This window comes from Diadema antillarum, unplaced genomic scaffold (genome assembly GCF_040938485.1).
Source record: "Diadema antillarum isolate AM-2024a unplaced genomic scaffold, OU_Dant_1.0 scf00000210, whole genome shotgun sequence".
Classification (NCBI taxonomy): domain Eukaryota; kingdom Metazoa; phylum Echinodermata; class Echinoidea; order Diadematoida; family Diadematidae; genus Diadema; species Diadema antillarum.
This window is the reverse complement of record NW_027271099.1, coordinates 1,056,966-1,079,298: the sequence shown is the minus strand read 5'-3', so window position 1 is coordinate 1,079,298 and position 22,333 is coordinate 1,056,966. Positions and strand designations below refer to the sequence as shown.

General features: G+C 41.7%; 1 protein-coding gene across 1 annotated transcript in view; it reads left to right on the top strand.

Annotated features, from left to right (window-relative positions):
* The window catches only part of LOC139724294 (serine/threonine-protein phosphatase 2A 56 kDa regulatory subunit epsilon isoform-like), an 87,221-nt gene extending 65,420 nt beyond the window's left edge, over positions 1 to 21,801 (top strand). Inside the window, exons 9-13 of the mRNA XM_071635438.1 lie at positions 6,810 to 6,860; positions 9,242 to 9,361; positions 10,884 to 11,011; positions 16,651 to 16,752; positions 21,150 to 21,801. Coding sequence (XP_071491539.1) covers positions 6,810 to 6,860; positions 9,242 to 9,361; positions 10,884 to 11,011; positions 16,651 to 16,752; positions 21,150 to 21,246 — 498 coding nt within the window. The 3' untranslated portion in view covers positions 21,247 to 21,801. The remainder of the gene's footprint in view (positions 1 to 6,809; positions 6,861 to 9,241; positions 9,362 to 10,883; positions 11,012 to 16,650; positions 16,753 to 21,149) is intronic.
* The last annotated feature ends 532 nt before the right edge of the window (positions 21,802 to 22,333 follow it).

The following is a 22,333-nucleotide window of genomic DNA, read 5'->3' as shown; positions in this document are numbered from 1 at the left end:
AATTACCTCCGCCAAGGGATGAGGTTATGTTTTCGTTACCATTGGTTTGTTCGTTCGTTCGTTCATTCGTTTGTCTGTGCGCAAAATAACTCAAAAAGTAGATAACGGGTTGGGATGAAACTTGCAGGAAAGGTAGAGAATGACACAAGTAACAAACTATTAACTTTTGGTAGTGATCCGAGAATTTTGGAAGAATTATGAAGGATTTTTTATATTTTGGCAGGTAGTGTCAATGAACTTGGGAGTTCAGGCTGCGCGTATTTGAGGTTTGCATGCGCGCACTAAAGTGCGTGCTCTAGTTTTTGCTAGGGTGAGGCGCGCTGTGCAGCTGAGGGTTTATGACGTAACAAAGGCTTCTATATTGGAAAATCGGGAGACTTTCAGCTCACTATTATAAACACTTTCAGCATGCTATAGTATAAGTACGTATGGGTGGAAATCACTAATATCTCTATGGAAGAACAAGATCAGTGATGGAAATGAGCTGCATGCTTGGCAGAGGTCTGCGCTCTCAGAGTGCTTCTCTAGTTTTGTTAAGTGTCAAGCAGCATACTTTGGCTTTACTTGGTCTTCAACTGAGCTGTTGCTCATCTTGGCATTCCTTTATTCAGCAAAGCATAAGTGTACTGATGCACTTGTTTCCTGTAATAAAGGAGGTAGAATTTATACTTGTATGCCTGATAGTTGTCTAAGTCAGAGCTTGTTCTCAGTGACCGATTCACACATAGTGAATCTTGTTCTCTCTCAGGAAGGGATGGATTAAAGCTCTCTTAGCGCAAGGATCAATTTTCCATTAAGAAAAAGACGAACGTGGATGGTGTTGATACAGTACGGGCAGGTGAGGAGGAAACGATATCATGTGTACCGCGTCTTGCCCCCCAAGTCTGCTGAGATCAGTTGAGGTGTACTGTGCCATCTACACATGGCTTTCTGACGTATTACGTTTTGATAGAAAACTCTTCATTGGCCCTGTCTCAATCTATCGTTCATACAGTGGCTATTGTGACTGTGCACCTGTTTAAGGTGGTAACCATGGCAGCAATTGAAAATAGTCAAAGCTTATGGTAAGACAGACACAGAGAGAGAGAGAGAGAGAGAGGGGGGGGGTGGCTTGAAGAAATCAAGACTAGTTTCTTTGCTGCTATTTTGTCATGTGGTGTGTAGTTTGACTAGGCATAACAACTGATGAGAATACCAACGATGTGCATGAGGATGAGCTTGTGGGGAGATTGTGCATGGAGTTAGCTCCACATTCCTCGAATCAGAGATCTTGCATTTCTTGGATTGTAAATCGCTCATATGTGTTAAGTAAAAGGAGTTTTTATCTGTAGAGAAAATCTTGATTCAGAATAATGAAAAATAAACAGAATACCCATGACATGATGATGTCACTATTTTGGAATCTTTCTAAGATGCTGTTGCACATGATTTGTACAGTGAATTGTTGTGAGGATCATTGCTTTTTTACATCACTGTCTTTATTTGAAATAACTTTGAGCTTGATTCTTCTTCCATCGAAGATTGCTGCTTTCACCATGGATATACTAGCTCCATGCTGTCACAATAAATTGTGCTTTTCGTATATTTTGAATAATCTTCATCATTCATATAAATGTACAGAGGCCATCGTACTTGTTGCAGTCTGCAGACAACAATATTTTCATATTGTAGCAAATGTGACTAATGTGAAAACACCTGACGACTTTTAGTCACAATCTGCTCCATGAATGCAGGACTCTGTCTTTGCAGTTTATGAAGGAAAATAGTGAATAGGCAATGCCTAAATTAATATTGTTCAATACTTTAAAAATGTAGGTCATGGCTAGTGATAGCCCCCATGTGTTTCTTGGGGACAAGGGCAATTAGAATCTTGTTGAATGTACCACACAGACTACATGTAAAGAACTCTGCTTCAACTAGAAGATTATACTATATAAGTTTTATTTGTCTGAAGTAATCAGAAAAAATTATCATAATCAGCTTTCCAGGAGAGTTCAGTTTTAGCACTTTCATATTATAACACACAGCTCTGATTAACACTTTTGTAAGTATTTCTGGATGGGATCGATGCTTGGTTTGTGCATTTTATTTGGAGAAATTTCATTTCATTTTATAAATAAACAAGCAAAACATATCTGACATATATGTAAGAGTTCAAGATGAATCTTCAGATTGCTCAGAAAGATTGAGGCATCAAACTCTGACCATCAAAGTCACAAATGCACCTGTGGAATTCTTTTGTCCATCGGGAGAAAATTGATAGCTGTTTGAATGATTACAGCCATTTGTATGACAAAGAGGTTGTTCCTATAGTGTGTTTGAGGCACATTGGAGTCTCTGCACATTTTGGTTTCTTTAAAGGTATTGTTTACCATTGGTGGCAGTGATTTAAAAAATGTTGGGCGTTATCACATTTGATGCATTGTTATGTGTAGGTTAGTGGTATCACAAACATCTTACCATATATAAAAATTTTGCAATAAAGCCTAAAATATAAGGGGATATTATTTTTCTCATTAAACCATTTTATAACTGTGATGTGTTCATTCTAGAAACAATTCTATTGTAATTATTGTTCACATTTTGTATATTTAACAATCCTTAGCATTGATTATTCTGATTAACATTTTTGCATTGGTTGTTTCTATCCGAAACTCACATTTTAGGACTATTTTGAAGTACTAAAGCTGGGTTTTTGTTTCATCTGCAAATGGTAAATTATGCCTTTAACAGCAAGCTTCGTGTTGACCGTGACCTTTCAAAAATGAATGTCTACAAGAGTTGAGAGGATATTCAATTCCTCATGGTCTGATCTCAAGGCGTTAATGTGCTCCACCCCACAGTGACAGGAATGTTCGACTACACGCCAGCTTTTGTCCACATTGCAGTCATACACGTGATTCGACATGTCTTCAAACGGGAGGGAATCAGCACTTATGGCTAATGGCTCGTAAATACTGTTGGGAAAAAAGAATGACAAGTCCAAATTCTGGCAGACTAGTAGAGGGAGATGATGCAGTAGTCCATGTGGCCAGTAATTAAAAAAAGAAGAAGTTGGAATTCTGATCTTACTCGAAATTAGTCATTCAAAATAAAAGTTGGGTATGTGGCTTGTGTGAGGATGAAAGATTTGCTCTGGGGATGACAGATTTGCTCTGGGGCAAGGTGAACAACATTTAAAAGAACACAGCTAATGCCTATCCCCTACTCTTGGTTGCCAAGTAAATTAACCTTTTTGACCTCTGTGAACATACAAGCTTGCTTTATCGAGATGGCTCACATACAGCTGCAAATGTAAGAGGCAGGGAAGAAATTTTCTCTGATGTTGCATGTGAATCGTATTGAAGGGAGCAATGAAAAGATTATGTCTTTCCATGCTGTTATGATTATGTAGCCCTAGGTTAAAGGCACGAAATGTGGGGTGATATTACACTTGCCGGGACATGTTGCGGTAATTTTGTGGTCTTAGTGCCCGTTTTCCTTCATGGGGATGAACGATAATTTTTCAGCTTTCTTTGCCACTGTCGTCTTTCAAATGAGTGTGTGGTCTGAATGGCGTCCCCATGATGAAGATGTCCTGCCTGCTGCCAAGTGGATTTCTCCAGTTTTGTGTGCATTGAAACCCAACACGCCTCCCTCCTCTCTCTCTCTTCTCTCTCAAATCAACCCTTTGACTACCTCTTCCTTGTCTCTCACCTCACTCCTTTCCTGCAGCTCTTTATACCGTGCTGCCAAGGCAGTATGTATGCACTGGATTTCTTCTGTGCAGGCTGCATTCACACCACGCCTGCGTGTTGTTTGACATCACGTCTTGACAACGAAACATAGCATCGCACACTTGTACGCCGACATCTTCGCTCTCCCAATGCCCTATCCTACAGACGACGGAGATTGTTCACATTTCTGTGTGCAGTTGATCGCCGCACTTTGCTGCATGTCTGTGCTGAGCTGCACGAACGTGACATAGCAGAATTAATTTAGTCCTGTCGACTGCCACATCCCGCTGTAAATGTAATTTATATTTGAAAGTATCTATGTAGTGATGTCTCGTCAAATCTTTATGTGACAAGATTTGAATCATGCTTTCAGTTCAATGGAGTCTTCCAAATATTTTAGAGCTGACAAATCATGATATGCCTACATCTGTGCATATGTGACATCCAAAAACGCGATCTAACAGTCAGCCTTTATGAAGGAGGAGCAATGTAAAGCAGTGTCCCCTATTTATTCCATGGTCCCAGTGGTACTCAGGGAACAACTTGCTCAGATGAGCAGCAAATCCATTGCTATTTCCTGGCTTAGAAGACCCAGATTATGTCAGAGATGTGAAGTATGCCAAATGTATTCAGCTCTAACATGTTAGGGATTTCATCTTTGTCACTGACTCCCTTCACTTTCAATTCAATTCAATTCAATTCATTTATTTCCATTTCGTTCACAATAAAAACAACATGAAGCATTCAGTGTTACAGATGAACATAAAAAACAATGACATATAAAAGAAACCACAACAACAACATCAGAATTACAGTCATACATTGTTCCAGGTTACAACAGGCAACAAGTAAAATGGAAAATGGTGTACAGATAAAGAGCCAATAAGGCCTGTAGGCGCGCGTACACCGTTGTTACAAATCATGTAAAACTGGAATCTAAGTTATTTTCAAAAATCATAAATCAGTTTTATACAGAAGATACACAAACACAAAAGAACATGCACTTTGAGACTGTTGGATTGCTGACTTAGACTTCATAAATTGGTGATATGATATGTCATATTTAACCTTCTCTGCTGTTTTCTTGGTATCATGAAACCTGAAATTATCAGTCACTTCTTTATGAATCATTTTGAAGACAAATATTTTTTTTTTTTTTTTTTAAAGCAAATATTATTAACATCCCTGACATGCACATCAATACATGACAGAATAGCAAGTGATATGGTGAAGCTCTGACTATTTTGAATAGTATTTCTAAGGTTTACATGCACCTACAATGCTGGAAGAAGCCAATTATAGATCCACCATATTTTGGAAGAATGGAAGAGATTCAGTGTGACAACTACAGCATGTGCAGTGTAGTTTGAGATTGATGTTCCAGAACTGAAGAGCTGTTGTGGCTCAGTGGTTAAGACCACAGATAGCAAATCACAAGGTCCCTGGTTCAAGTCCCCTAGCTACAGTGGTTGTGCCCCTTTTAAAGCAAGGCACATTATCCTCATTGGCCCGTCTTTCAGAGCCGACTATAATTGTTTCGGTCCCGTGGAAATTTGCTTATAAGCATTCAAAGCTTTCTGCTAGCAGTCATGTTCAAACAGATCAATTGAAGTCAAATCAAATAGAAGGACTTTGAGAATGAGAAAATACTGGTGGGGATTGTTGTACCTCCAGCACCACAGCCATTTGTAGACAGACAGACTCGTCTTGTGACCAGCCCTACCATGTGGAGGAATGGGAGTGCTTTTTGTGAGTTAGAATGAGAGCGAAAGAAAGAGAAAAATGTACTTTCATGCAACATGTAGGACCTTTACTGAAGACATATAGCATCACTGAAGTACTATTGGCATGCTTCAAGAAAATCAGCAGCTATTATAATGACGGCACCTGTGTATGTAGCTCATCAGAAGCAGTTGCATTGTTCATTTCTGTGGCTACCTTATTTGATATTCAGTTGATGGACTTTGCTTGTAAAGGACAATGATCCATCAGCTGCTTGCTACTGCTATAGTACAAGAGGCTGAACATTGTAAAACGTTACTTCCTTCACACTTTTCCCACACATATCAAACGAGAATTTGTTTCACAATGAAACTTTTGTTTTCATTGAGAGAGGTGAAATAGAAAAACAACAGATCATTGTTAGATTAAAACAAACTAGCGGATGACAAGAGGTTTAGACTGCTTTACTTTGGGAGATTTATCTCACATGGACAATATAATGCTTCAGTTTTGTGTTGTAGTCACATGACAGTGTGACTTAGAACTTATTATCACTACCTTTGTTTTTTCATGAAAAGACTAAAGCTTGTGCCTGTGAGAATTTGAAGAAGAGAATACATTAAAACTGTTGTAACATCTTATGCAGATATAAAAATTATGTTCTTTATTGTTGTTGTTGTTTTAATCAAAACAAACTAGAACATTGTAAAATGACCAGGGTAGCCAGTCTGAGATACACACTAGATGTTGTAAGAAAGAGTTTCTTGCCATGGGAACTCATGACATATCTTCTACATTGGTATTATGTTTCATTCCGTGATGGTTATTACTGAGTTAATATATTTGTCTCATTGCCATACTTATGATGTTCTTGCAGTGCAATGTTAGTTCCCATCTGAAATCTGCCTACTCCCATATTGGAACAGAGAATATGAAATTCATGACCACATATCCCTCATTTGCTGAAGGCACTTTATGTCAGTGTATGCAGTTTGTTTCCATGTTCATGTTCACTTGGGGGGGGGGGGTTGGTTGGAGACTGTCTATGCAAACAGAGTATAGAATGGGACATGCAACCTTCAGAAGACGCTGGAACACATGACGCCGGCTCTCACAGTATTTCTAGCTTCTCTGACTCATCCATTAGACGTCATCGCTGAAGAAGTATTTTTGAAATCACACTCAAAGCACCCACTTTGCGGCATTACCCTGATCAGAATGGAAAATGCAGCAGAGCCATTCGTAGATGAACACAGTAATCAAAGTTAGACTCTTTCTCTTTTCCCCTCCCCTTTTATTCCCTCAGATTATGAAGACCAGCTCTGTTTGTAAAACAGTCTTCTCTCTTTCTTTTTCTCTCTCAAATTGCAGGTTGTAAGCGGATTACTAAAATTCTGGCCAAAGACATGTAGTGCAAAAGAGGTGAGTGAAGACAAGAAGTAACATTCATTATCATTTGTAACAGGCCAAAGTCGTCGTATCCACAGGAGAGGAAGGGGAGAGGTGGCAGACATGGAGCATTCTTCAAGGGCAGGATGGATGGCCTCCAGGAACTGAATCAATGCATCCAAAAATAGGACAACAGCCGCGTGAAAACTCTCAAATCACACACGCCTCCCCTCTCGCTATTGTTTCTTTTCTGTTCAGAAATTTTTGCGTTCATGTCAGACGCATCGCTCAAGCTTTGGATCGAAAGCAGTAGAGCTGAACTTTGACTCACATGCTGGCAGAGGTAACATGCAAGCCAGGTGTTAGTATCTACGTGAGGTGTAGAGCCCAAGCTTCGTGAGGTTACCATGCAGTCAGAGAGCACTACAGCGCTCGTCCACATGAAAGTTCAAGTTGACTTGAAATCAAATAACAGTAGAAATGCCATTGAAACCTCAAAAGGAGCGACACACAAATCTTCACTAAATTTTCTTTTTAGAATAAAATCAGAAGGAAAAGCAACAATCTTTTACATCAGACTTCTGATAACTGAGCCTTATAATCACTTTTAGGGTTGAAGGGTTGTAGTTATTGAATAATGAAGCCAAAACGTGATTTTCACATATTTGAGTGCAAATTAATGGGGCAGTTGTGAGGTGATAGCTTTATTACCTCGTCTGATTTGGAAATGTGGTAGTAACTGATGGAGTTTCATGAAAACATGCAAGACTTTAAAATCCAACAACTGTCTGTTTCATATGGATAGTAATGTAACTTGTACCATTCTGTTTAATCTTTCATGAGGACTGCTGGAATATGTTTTGGAATTGCGCATTGATAGGAATGCTCTAGCTACTTGAGTAAGGGAACAAGTTGCACTGCATGCAGCAACCTCTATTTTCTTTTTCTTTCATTAAGTTCATTGAAGCAAGGAAGCTATGAATGCAACAATCACTTTCCAATCAAGGTCACAGGAATGCACACTCTAGATTGTTCACTTAAAGTATACACAGATTTCTATGAGAACAAAGAGTTAGAGGACAGTTACTGCTGTAGTTATTTTTTTTTCCTCCTGGGAGTTGTAGCATATCGTCTCTGAAATGAAAGTCCAGTCTCTGTCCCACCAACCTGAAAGAAAAGGGATCATCTTCATGTAGATTAAAGAGGATTGCAGATTAATTATGACTAAATCGTCCCATACTCTTACTTGCGGTGGTATATACTTACAGCTTAAGTCAAATTAATAATTTTATCATTGTTATTATTACCATTTATTCAACCAAAAAAACAGAGCAGTATATTAGTACAAATACAATATAATGTAATTAATACAATATAATACATACTGTGTAACACATAAGAATGACAATGAAGGACATGAAAGACAAGCTGGTAGGAATATTCTAAATGTTCAATGTATCTGTGAATTACAATGGTAAAACAAGTGAGAACCATCATAGCACTGTTTTCTGACTGCCTTCAAGCACATTGAGAATTTCTTCATGTGTACCAATGTTTAGAATAAACAGTTCTTCATAGGAAGCTGTTGGTGTTCCTCATACATGTGCCATAGACTGGTGCCTGGGCACTCTCAGGGAGAGGTAGTGTACTGGGCCCCTGGTGTAGGGTTGGGCAGCATTTCTTTCCTGATTAGATTTAGCAGCAGCAACCACATCACCTTCTCCTATGAGATGCAGCCCTTGTTCCCAACCCCAACACCTAGTGTCCGTAGATTTTGGTGTGGTGTCGTAACTTGGCAACAAACATCATGCAAATGTGAGTTGGTTCTTCAGTCTAGGTGGAAAACCATGCGTTAATCCTCAAAGGGGAGATTTGTTTAAAATGAGACGACAAAGTCTGGCCAAACATAACAATTTCTGCCATTCTGATTGATGCCTCTGACATGTATTGAGATGTTTGATTGTAGTGCACAAAATTCAGACAGATCAGACGAGAGTCTGTGTCTTCATATTCCTTCTGTGCAAGTAATGGAGTTCAAGTGAGCTAGAACAAAGGCTGTATGGTTTGTACTTTGGTATGTGTGTCATTATCATGAAAGGACTGTTGTGCAATGCATGCCATGACCTGCTTCTTTGGTCACTGTTTGTCGCATATAAATACATGATCAAAATACATGATAAAGCCAGAAAGTGTGATGTCATTGCCTATTAAAGCACAAAATGGGAGAGGGAGGGGCACTGATTTTCTGTAGATCAGAGTAACTAGTTGTCAGAAGTTACTCTTATTATGCATTCATACTAATTGCAGCTTAATGAGCAATATTGCGGGAACAGTCACAGGTCATGAAAATCATTATCTGTTCAAAATCAATCCAGTAACCTCTTTGTTATCACATTCTCTCTCTCTGTTTGCAGGTAATGTTTCTAGGTGAAATGGAAGAGATCCTAGATGCGATAGAGCCCTCGCAATTTGTCAAGATCCTCGACATGCTGTTCAAGCAGCTAGCCAAATGTGTCGCAAGTCCACACTTCCAGGTGAGGTGTCCTCGGTGTGTCTGCGCCTGTTTTCATTGGTCTATATTTGTATCAATGAAGTGTCACATGAGTATCAAAAGCAAGTGTTAATAGTTTGCCCTCGCTTGTCAAAGCTCTCCTGAGTATCAAAGCACATTTGAAGTGTCACATGACTGGTGTTGAAGAAAGTGTTTGGTTGCAAAATCCTCCCTAAAACAGTCCCTTGATGGATATTGATGGATATTTATGGATTCGAAAGAGTGAAAGAAAACTTTCTAGTGGGGCAGATATGTGAAAAAGATGCTCACATCCGGCGGAAAGTATGAAATTTTGCATATAGGGGTATTTTGAGGCGCTGATTTCAAAAATTGCCGGATCCAAGAGATCTGATCACGGGGTCAGCCGCCATTTTGAATTCCAATATGGCCGCCGTCAAAGATCCCTATCTTCAGTTCTGAATGACATTAGCCATTGGAATTTGATATATAAAAGCATGAAGATATGATGACTTCAATAACAGACTTATTTGATATGTCTGACAAGCTGCACGGCAGCCAATTTGAATTTAATACATATTTGCCATGTTGGAGTGTTGAAAATCTCTATCTCGGGTTTGTAAATAAGGCTACCTGATTGAGCGCGCGTTTGTAACTGCGCGCTGATGTATCAACATTGTGACGTCAGTGAAAGGTGCATTATGCTTCCTTTTTGCTGCACTTTTTGACATGCCCGTGAATGTTAGTCGTGATGTTTGTCTTCGTAGCCACATTGGAATTCAAAATAGCAGGCATTGCGTTTGTTAGACATATCACATCAGTTAATATTTTAATTCAGTATGTTAAAATACTTGTTTACACCTAATTTCAGGGTCACTCACCACTTAGAAATCGAGATAGGGATTTTGAATATTTCGTCGAGGCGGCCATATTGGAATTCAAAATGGCGGCCATTCGATGTTTGTCAGACACTCCCAATCAATCTGTCATCAAATTCAATGTGTCAAAACGCTCATGTGTACCAAATTTTGGTGCCACAGGTCATTCAGAACTGAAGATAGGGATCTTTGAATTTGTTTTGTGATGGCGGCCATATTGGAATTCAAAATGGCGGCCGACCCCGTGGTCAAATCTCTTGGATCCGGCAATATTTGAAATCAGCGCCCCAAAATACCCCTTTATGCAATATTTCATACTTTCCGCCGGATGTGAGCATTTCGACCAATTTTTGTTACATATCTGCCCTACTATTCTTTTTATGTATTACAAGGGCATAGTTGGTAAATGAAGACAAATGTAGCAACAACACAAAACAATGTGTGAAATGTCTTCTCACAAGATACAGGAGATTTTTCTTGCTGTATGCAGGTAATTTCATCTTCACTTAGAGCTTATTATTTGATAGAGTTAGGGCATTATAGATTCTTCTTCATTACTGTTGTGATCATCAGCAACAGCAATACCAAGTATAGGTGCTTGTCAAGCATCCTCTTGGCAATACATCTAAACACCCGGCTGCTGTTTGCTCTCCCCTTCACACCCCTCAGGTTGCAGAGCGTGCACTGTACTTCTGGAACAACGAGTACGTTGTGAGTCTAATTGAAGAGAACAATGCGGCTATCATGCCCATCATGTTTCCCAACCTCTACAGGATATCCAAGGACCACTGGAACCAGTAAGTGTTGCTGATGTGATTGCAATTGAAAAATAGGGAACTTTTTAAGTTCATAATTGTTTGATATACAGTCAACTTCGCCCAAGTCAACATAATCGGGACTGAGCAAAACGCGTCGACTTACGTGTAAGTCGACATTTTGTGGACTTATAAATGAAAATTAATTTCCCCTGTACAGAGTAAGATTTGGACCGTGATGCCGATCGCAATTGAAATCTCACTCCTTTTGCCGTCGAAACATGCCTACTGTATCTTAGCAACGATCCTATATTAGTTCATGCATAAATCTCGCCCAGATAGTGAGGAAACGACACCTCACAATTGCCCAATCTCTTAGAGAGATTTTGAGAGAGCGGGATCGGAAACCGTGACCCGTTTCTAGAAACTTTACGTTTTAAACTTTATTTGAAAAATCAAACGCAAATTCCCCTAATTGCATGCAACTTTGCTGTTTAAATTCATGTACGTTGCTGGAAAGATATGCGTGTGATTTCGTATGATTCTGTCGACATGTTTTTTCAGTGCCGACTGAGTTGAAATATGTATGATTTTCCTTCCATAAGTGGCAATATTTGTTTTGCTTAAATATCTATTGCCATACTCTGAAAAAGAATTGTTCTCGGGCTCCGATTTGCAACAGTACTGCTCTGTACAGCGCGGACCCGTCTGAAAAGAGGAAAATTTGTTCATCCGAAAATGAAATTTTATTTTCGGATTACCTTACCTTCATAAAAACAAACCTCTTTCCATTGTCAGACTAATTAAACTTTGGACTGAGATTTAAACCTTCGGCTTAGCGAACTGTAACAATTATTTGTTATCATTTTTTCATTGATATTTCGTGAAGCTGCATGCGTTTTGGTAGTTTGAAACGTGTAAATGTTGCGATGTCTTTCCCCTACTACTAAGTTCGGTCATGGCGATAGTTCTGTTTGATATTTTAATTTTGCATACAAAAAAAGGAAGACTTTTCAACAACGCACTTGCGTTGATTTGTAGAGGTGCGTTTAACGTATAGATGCAGTTTCTAGTTTCGTACCAAAAAATGCAAGTCTTTTCTGCAACGCTCTTGCGTTTAAATACAGCGTTACCTGTGTTTTGAGGACCTTGCATTTGATTTTTAGAGTTGCGTTTAAACGCTATTGAGTTTCAGTTTCATACAATTTTCTAGTTTCATATGATTTTCAAACGCAAGTCTTTTCAGTACCGCACTTGCGTTTAAATGCAAAGTTGCGTGTGATTTGATGAACTGGCGTTTGAGTTTTAGAGTTGCGTTTAAACGCTGTTGAGTTTTAGTTTCGTACAATTTTCTAATTTCGTATGATTATCAAACGCAAGTCTTTCAGTGTTGCGTGTGATTTTATGGACTTGCATTTGATTTTTAGAGTTGCGTTTAAACGCAATTGAGTTTCAGTTTCGTACAATTTTTAGCTCACCTGAGCCAAAGGCTCAAGTGAGCTATTGCGATCGCCCTTCGTCCGGCGTCCGTCGTGCGTCGTGCGTCGTGCGTCGTCCGTCGTCCGTCGTCCGTCGTCCGTCGTCCGTCGTCCGTCGTCCGTCGTGCGTCGTGCGTAAACTTTTTACATTTTCATCTTCTTCTTGAAAACCCCAAGACCGATTTTCATCAAACTTGGCAGGTAGCATCCCTAGGGGGTTAGGAACTCAATTTGTTAAAATGGGCACCATGACCCACCCAGGGGGCCCCCAGGGGGGCCCAAACCCCCCAAAATTAAGGAATCTTTAAAAATCTTCTTCTCTAGAACCAGAAGTGTTAGAGCTAAGTTAATACTATGAGTTAGTTCATTGATGACTGTAGTTTCAAGTTTGTTCATGGCAGAATCAGGGATGCCCCCCTTGGGACCCAGGGGAGGGGGGTGGGGAGGGGTTCTAATGGGGCCTAAATTGTACATTTTCATCTTCTTCTTGAGAACCCCATGACCCATTTTCACCAAACTTGGCAGGTAGCATCCCTAGGGGGTTAGGAACTCAATTTGTTAAAATGGGCACCATGCCCCACCCAGGGGGCCCCCAGGGGACCCCCAGGGGGCCCAAATCCCCCAAAATTAAGGAATCTTTAAAAATCTTCTTCTCTAGAACCAGAAGTGATGGAGCTAAGTTAATACTATGAGTTAGTACATTGATGACTGCAGTTTCAAGTTTGTTCATGGCAGAATCAGGGGTGCCCCCCTTGGGACCCAGGGGAGGGAGGTGAGGAGGGGTCCTAATGGGGCCTAAATTGTACATTTTTATCTTCTTTTTTAGAACCCCATGACCCATTTTCACCAAACTTGGCAGGTAGCATCCCTAAGGGGTTAGGATCTCAATTTGTTAAAATGGGCACCATGTCCCACCCAGGGGGCCCCCAGGGGGGCCCAAACCCCCCAAATGAAGGAATCGTAAAAAATTTTCTCTAGAATCAGAAGTTATACAGCTAAGATAATACTATGATTGAGTACATTAATGACTGTAGTTTCGAGTTTGTTCATAGGAGATCCAGGGGTGCCCCTCTTGGGGGCAGGGGGGGGGGGTTGGTTAGGAAGGTCCAAATGGGGGCCTGAATCGTACATTGTCATCTTCTTCCTGAAAACCTCATGATAGATTTTCGTCAAACTTGGCAGGTAGCATCCTTAGGGGGTCAGGATCTCAATTTATCAAAATGGGCACCATGCCCCACCCAGAGGGCCCCAGGGGGCCCCCAATTCCCCAAATTAAGGAATCTTTAACAATTTGGGCCCTTATTGTACATTTTCATCTTCTACTTCAGAATGCCTGGTCAAATTTTGGTAGAGCTGTGAATAATTTAGATTAGTGACTGCGTGAAAGGTGAACTTGCGATACTCAGGTGAGCGCTAGACCCGCGGGTCTCTTGTCTATTTTCTGATTATCAAACGCAATTCTTTTGAGCAACGCACTTGCGTTTAAATGCAAAGTTGCGTGTGATTTGATGAACTTGCATCTGATTTTATCGACTTGCATTTGATTTTTACAGTTGCATTTAAACGCAGTTGATTTTCGGTTTCGTAAAATTGTGTAGTTTCTGATTATCAAATGCAAATCTTTTCAGCAACGCACTTGCATTTAAATGCGTGTGATTTGATGAACTTGCATTTGAATTTTAGAGTTGCGTTTAAACGCAGTTGAGTTTTAGTTTCGTACAATTTTCTAGTTTCGTATGATTATCAAACGTAAGTCTTTCAGCGTTGCGTGTTATTTAATGGACTTGCATTTAAATGCAATTGAGTTTCAGTTTCGTACAATTTTCTAGTTTCTGATTATCAAACGCAAGTCTTTTCAGCAATGCACTTGCGTTTAAATGCAAAGTTGCGTGTGATGTGATGCACCTGCATCTGATTTTTTTTAGTTGCATTTAATTAAAAGCGAAGTTTCTAGAAACGAGCACAGGTTTCTAATCCCGCTACGGAAAATTAACGTTTTAATATTTGGATTAACGAAAAGGCTTATTTCATGTTCGGATAACGAATATCTACTAGGACCTAGATGTACGAATTTGTGTGTTTTAAGAATAACGATCGAACCTCATTGCATTTTCGGATAAACAAAATCACTCGTAACAAACATATCCTGCAAGATGCGTGAACAAATGATGAGCACTTTCGGATAAACAAAATCACTCGTAACAAACATATCCTGCAAGATGCGTGAACAAATGATGAGCATGCCGAGAGGTGTGATATAAGTATATTTGACAAAATTGTATACAATACTGACTGTCACCACACAAAATATCTTTATGACTTAGCTTTGAAGGCAAGTGTACATCCCACGGTACAATATGCATGTAATTTTAAACGAGACAAAAAGCAAGAAAAAAAATTGTTTAAGAACAATTTCCTGTTGCATCCTCATCGGACCATGCAGCTTTAGCTCCACGTTTTGCACAGTAAATTGCATCACGCTGACCTGCACCAAACGATACACACAGACACAAACACTCAGATAGAGAGAGGGAGAAAAGGAAGAAAGTGAACTACCTTGGGTACTACGTGTAGTACTCGAGTGTAAATGAGTGTATGCCCTTTATATTCAGGCGTAGAAAACAACGGCTGCATGGCACGAACGTTATCGCGCTGTACACTAGCGAATTAGTGAGTAGCAATGCTGCGAATCGGAGCGGGAAAACAATTTTTTTTCAGAGAATGGCGATAAGAATTTGAGCGAAAAATTATGTCGACTTAGACGAGAGAGTTAACAGGTATTTCAGCTCAGTTGGCACTGAAAATCATGTCGACTTACGTGAGTTGTCGACTTATGAATGTCAACTAAGATGAGGACATTTTCAAGGAATGACAAAGGCAAAAATCGGGACTTTATTATCGTGTTGACTTAAGTGAGTTGTCGACTTATGCGATGTTGACTTAGGCGAGGATTACTGTATGTTCAATGAATCTTCTAACATTCTCTGTGTTTGCTTTTATCAAAGTCTCCTCCATCATGTAGTGGCATTGCCTTCAACGAAATGTGAAATAAGTCATCAGATTGACAAGTTTGTCAGGGACTTAATCCAGGATGAAACTGTGACCAATTCATAGCTAGTAGCATACACATACATTAGTAAATTTCCCCTTCTTGGTGACCCATACGTGTGTAGCATATATATACCACAGTTCCGCCTGAAGCCATTGCAATCTATGTGTCGTATATCCCTTTTGTAAATGTCACAAAATTCTGCTTGGTTGAAGAATCATGACCCCCAACATTGTGTATGACATCTTGCAGTAATACACCTTAGAGTTTTTAAAAAGAAACAAAAAACTGAACCCATGTCACTCGAGAATATGCTCCCCTTTTGTACCGAGAATAATGGTATGAATTCTGTCAAGTCTTGAATAAGTTCTTTGGAAATCTTTAATATTGTTCCCCCTCCATCATAAAGAAGTTTTAAGTTTTATTATTCTGTTGAAGGGTCTGAATCAGCTACCTCTATAATACACCAGCTTATGAAAGGAATCTAACTCTCAGGGTTAGCAAAAGGGACACACAAACTTTACACATGGGAATACATAAGAATAAGAGACGAAGAAGTTGAGATGATGAGGCCATGCATGCATCCAGTTAATATGCTAGAGAGTGAGGTACCGGTAGATGGATGGAGAAGATAAGAGGGAGAGAGAGAGTATATATCCAGAAAGAGTATGGGTGCCGATTACCCTATCATTGTCTCTTTGTTTTGTATGGATCTGCATTTCTACACCCCCCCCCCCCCCCCCCCCAACTCATGGGAAAAGACTTATTAAGCCTCAGCTTACTGGAGGTGGGTCATAATCCAACATTTGTCTGGAAGTGAAGATAATGTAAATTTTTCAGGTTCTATAGAAATTTTGTCCTCAGAAGCTCTTGAGATGGAGCTCAGAAGTTTATATCCTTACAGAAGAGCCAAAACAAAAAAAAAAATAAATTTTTGTTTACATTTTTGTTTGTTCTGTCTTTGTCACCAGCGATATCCTGCCAGGATTATCCTAATAATGTGATTTTATTTGCAGTGGCTTCAGAAAGAACATGAGAGTGAAAAGCTTGCAATATGCTCTGAATTTCCTCTTTTCCCCCACCAGTTATTTAAGTCATAGGATATGTCATCACATTCCATCTTAGCCACCTTTCCACCTTCTCTTCCTCCCCAGAACCATTGTTGCCTTGGTCTACAATGTACTCAGGACATTGATGGATATGAATAGCAAGCTGTTTGACGAGCTCACCACCAGCTACAAGGCCGAGAGACAAAAGTGAGTTTAAGCGTTGATTCACCCCAGGGGTTTGCCTTTCCGTTTGAAGGGAGATCAGATTTTACCTTTCTTGTAACACTCTAGTATGACAGCAGCTAAGTACATGCATTCATACGCCCAAGCACGCATGCATACAGACACATGCACACAGACTTTTAAAAAAAATCATTCTGTGCAAGACTTTCATTTGAGATCACAGATATCCCACATGTCAAATAGAAATGACAGTGAATATTCCACACCTTAATGTGACTTACATGTGCATATGAGATTTGACAGATAATGCAACACACACACACACACACACACGCACGCACAAAGCACACATTCAGTGTTATGTTCCACTCCAGTATGGACCCAAAGACCACAAATATTACCACAAGACTGTAGATATCAGGCTCCTACAATGTCTTGAATAGATATATCACATGACATTACCACAACGCTCATTTAAGCATAAGCCCTTCTTAACACTCATCCTTTGAGTGCAATGGCTTGCCCAAACTGAGTGTTAATGGTGATGTGCCCTCATCACGGAGGGAGAATTCATCCACTATTAAGATTTGTTATATTGAGAGCAGTCGAGTGGAAGTGGTTGATTAGCGAAGGTAAACAGTTCCAACAGTGTGCTCATCAGTACACTACTCAATATTGTGTCCTTTAAGCCTTGGTCATTTATTTGCTGACAATCAGGGGTCATTATTTCCTCAGTAGATATTATACTTGCCTGGGATTTTGAAAGGGAAAAATGGCAAATAGATCTAGAAATGTTCTCTATCAATGCCCAAATTTCATTTAGATATATACTTTGACAAGAGAGAGGATGATATCTGAGGTGTTGTCACTCTGAGAATCAGACCAAGGTCTGCTGATCTTGAGGTCCGTGGTTCAAGTCTGCTTAGAGCAACAATATTGCCCTAGGGCAAGGCACTTTATCCTCATCGCCTAGTCCTTTGGGTGTGATTGAAAGCCTTATGTCTTGCAGTTGAGTGCTAATTAGCAATGAGTTACTTCATTGTGGTTAATTAAACCCAAACTTCTGCTCTGTCCGTGGCTCATTTTACATTTTTGCAATTCCTGAAGTAACTTTAATCTAGTGTTGCACATATGATGGCCATGATTGGAGAAATGATATCGTGATAGGTTCAAATCAAGTTAATCTACATTCAATACAACTGGTTGCCCATCCCTCTAAGTTGGCTATTATCTTACTGGCTATGCCTGATTGCAAGAGCATATAAACACACAGGAACCACAATAAAAACCATCACTTACCGCACGCATCGCCACGCGCCATGCGGCACGCACCCCTGATGTGCGCTAGTTTGTCCATAAATCCTCTTTTTACCGCTCGCGCTCTGAGATGTCAAGACGTGTCTTTGGCTTTCTCGTCCTGCTCGGTAGTTCAAGGATTGAATCAGCCCCTTCCACGCACCACTCCTTATTATAGTAGTTTTTGGAGTAGAGTATAGAGCTTTTTCCTTTACTTGACCTACCCTTGTCAGTAAAGGAGATTTTTGACGGAGAAACCTCGCCTATCACATCGATTCTCTGCCGTGCAAAGGTTACACGTAGTACCGATAAGGGTTTTTGCCTGTGTTCACGTGCAATCCTGCCCTTAATTTTGGTGGCTTTTTTGCCTTAATTCTTGGTTTGTCTTTCTTATTTACCATGCCAAGTCAACCTTGCTAACCTTTTTCAGGATGGCAGTTATAACTTACAATGAATCCTCATTTTTCTTCCTTCCCGCGCTCCATGTGGAAGGGTTTTACTATGGCATGTCCAATGGCTCACTTCCATGTTGTCAAATCACTATGGCAAGCTGCATGGGTCAAAATTCACATATGAACTTAGTGTTTCTTTGGTTCTTTGGTGCAGGTGGGTAAGTATTTTGAGAACACTTTCTTACAAATTGTTTTCTTGTTCTTTTTCCTCTTTACAGTAAGCCACTGTTTTGCGTAAAGTGTTGCCGTCCCCTTCCAGACACGGACACCCACACAGCATGCCCTCAGCATCGGGCTTGCAGCCGTGACACCCCATGTGAAACTTGCGCAAGGTGGACACAGGCCTCCCGGGCTGCCCAGAAGTAGTGGCTCGCAAGGAGGGCTAACCCGCTCCCTCCCTCTACTGACGCGCCCCCGCCGCCGGCAGAGGGTCTGACCTCCCACCCGTCAGCAGCATTGGCTCCTCCTCTCCCTGCTCTGTTGCCCTCTGACACAGAGCCGGATGATCCCTCCCATTCATGGCTACTCTCGTCCTCTCGTGAGAGTGCTCCTGAGGGCAGCAGCTGGGAGCCTCTGCCCTGTACTGGTGTGACTTGTCCACCACCGGGGCTCGTGAATACCTCCCGTGCCCCCTCCCCCGTGCCCCCTCCCCCTCTCCCCAGCGCTGCTGGCCGGCCTCCCTGCCGCCCGGGGCCTCCCCCACTTTCCAAGCGCGTGGCTGGTCTCTCCCGCCATCGTGGCTGGGCGTTGTCCTCGAGCGCCGTATGAGCGCCTTGCTGCTGAAACCCAATTTCGCGTGGGCCCTCCTGGCTTGCGCAGAGCATTCCTGTTTCAGCCAGGGGATTATAAACGTTTCTTTGCCCCCAAGCAGCTCTCCCCGGAACTGCTCTCGCTTGGCGATCACGTCACATGTGGCAATCCACTGCGACATAAGCTGTTCCTCAAGGAGGACAGGCACTGGGTCCTGATGGCCCAGCTCGCGCGCTCGTCCATGCGACTCACTGCGTACGCTGGCGCACTAGCTAACCTCAGCGCCCAAGCCGATGTGCTCAGGGTATCACCAATAGACAGGGCCCTATTATCCTCTCTGCTGCTCACAATGACAGAACTCCTGTGGCTGTTGACAACAAGGATGGCCCTGTATACCACCAGACAGCGCCGAGATCTCACGCTACGAGCTCTCGGCTTCTCCAATAGGCACAGTGCACAGCTGTTGCATGGACTCCCGTTTGAAGGCCCACAGCTGTTTCCGGAGCAATTCGCACCTCGTCTAGAGGAGGAGATTGCAGTGTGCCAGCAGGCCCATGAGCTTACCTCCATCTGTGGCTCCTGCCTACCTCACGCGGTCGCGGTGCATTCGGGGCCGAACTGTTGCAAGCTGCACTGCAGCAGCCCCCTAATCCCCCACCCACAAGGGGTGACCAAGCCTACAGGGACTTCCGCCGCCACCCTAACCGGCACACGGGACGTGGCCGCGGCCAAGCAGTCCCCAGCATGCGCTCTGCCCCAAAGGGCAAGAGCGGCTTGTGAAATTGCAGCCCAAGCGTGGGTTATTCCATGGGAGGTCAGGTGCGGGCTCCTAGCCTTTGCCTCCGCCTGGCACAACATTGCAGACATTTTTCTCACATCCTATGTATTTATGCAGTCTTGTACATATTTTATAGTAATTGTGCTTATTTCTGTATAATGTCTGCAATTCAGCCTGCGGGCTGCAATGCATATTAATCAATAAAGTACCCTTTCAATTCAATTCAATTCAAGTCAATTTGACGCCTTCATTCTCTCAGTTGTGAGAACAGGCTATCAGAGCTTTTACAACCGCTCCCCGGAGGTGTCGTCCGCCTTCCATCCCCACCCCCTCCCTCCCCCCCCCCCCCACCTTGGACAGCAGGCAATAACAAGGGAGGTCTCCTCCCTGCTGACCAAGGGGGTGATAGAGGAGATGGCAGACCACCCACAATTGTGCATCTCACCTGTCTTCCTCATTCCCAAGCGCTTGGGCAACATCCGTATGAATCTAAACCCCAAGCGACTCAACCAGTATGTACTGGTATGCCGCGTCCTTCCACATAAAAACCGTCTTGTCCATTCTCCCCCAGCTCCACCTTGGGGACTGGACGGTTTCCATAGACCTGAAGGATATGTACCTTCACATACCTGTAGTGCATTCCTCCAGGGACCTTCTCGGATTTTCCTTCGTGGAATAAATGTATCGCTATCGTGCCCTGCAGTGAGTGATTTTTTTTTTTTTTTTGCGGTTTCTCCGTGTTTATATGCTCTCGGAATCGGGCGTAGCCAGTAAGATAGTAGCTTACTGTGAGAGATGGGCATCTCGTAGATAAGAGAATCACTACTGATTCTCATGTTCAAGTAGAGCCACTGTCATAGCAACAGCCTGTCAGTCATCAGGATTTTTTTTTTCTTCCTGCCATGCCTCATGCTGTAAATTTGCAGTCCTTGATGTAGTTTTATCATATATGCAACAGTACCCTGGACATTAGAGCATCATTTATCATTTTAATGCAACGTTCCACCCTTCATGGTAGGTGTGTGGGTGCTGTTGTATGCTGTTCAATGCATAGGGTATAATGTCAAACTCCCAATAATTCCATGTCTCTTTTTCCTCTTGTTATATCTTTCCCACCTTTGCCTGCCCCCCGTCCCCCTTTGCAGGGAGAAGAAGAAGGAGAAGGAACGGGATGAACTGTGGAAACGTCTAAGTAAACTGGAAATGAATCATCTAAATAACCAAACCAACAGCAGTAATTAGAAGGAAAGGACAGTTGGTCTGCGGACGTGGCAGCACAGACATGGTGCATGAATGGCTGCCCCCTGGATGCCCCCCAAGAAAACTCCACCTCTGATGGACTCTTTGCTGTCTCTCCCACAAAACGGGATTGTTTGGATTCACAGACTGAGGGCGCCATATTGGTTTAGTTGCTGCATTGGACAGAACGAGGAGTTGGGGCCAAAGCATGTGGTTTTGCTGATGTTACAATGGATGTGCATGAGTGTTGGTTGTTCATAATTTTGTTAACTTTTTTTGTTTATTTATTTTCTCATCACCTACTTAGCAATTGGATGTGAAGGAGCCAAATAAGTAGATTCTATGTGTCTTGTTTGTTTGTTTCTTGAAAGGACAACAGCCCCAACGGGAAGTCTGCTGCTGCTACAGTCAGGCTTTTATGAGCTGATTGTTAGAGGACACGAGAGGTAGTGATGAAGTTTGTGTGTTATGCTGCCAGGATGTGCAGTAGGAACTAAGATTTTATCTGGGGTGCTGGTACCGGCATCCCACCCCCTGCACCTTGCCTCTATAACCAGTTCATATCACCTACGGTGGGTATCTGTGTGGTACCCGTATACCTCAAGTTGGTGCGTGGTTGTTACATGAGCACACATTACAGACATATCAATGTGCTACGTGCAGGAAAGGAAAACAAACAAAAAAATGGAACCAACCTATTTTCTCGACTGTGAAGCAGTGAAAGATAGCTGAAGAATGTACTTAATAGGAGACTGTGGATAATGACTCTCTGTCCTGTATTAAGCCCATTTAATAATGGTGTGTATATTAGAGGGACATTTGAGGACTTGCTCACCAAGTACATCTTATGTAAGTATGCATGGTATTTGCAATAATCATAATCTTCAAGAGTAGAAAATATGACACAGAGAACAGATCTGCTTTTCCATAACCCTGTATTAATTAGTGATCAGTCTGTAATAATCATAAATGATAGAATCTTTCCACAACAGCACTTTTTCCCCCTAATGGTCCGTGGTCATAGTTAATCCAATCCCTATGTGTGTGTTGGGTTTTGTTTTTTCTTGTTTGTTTGTGTGCGTATGGGGGG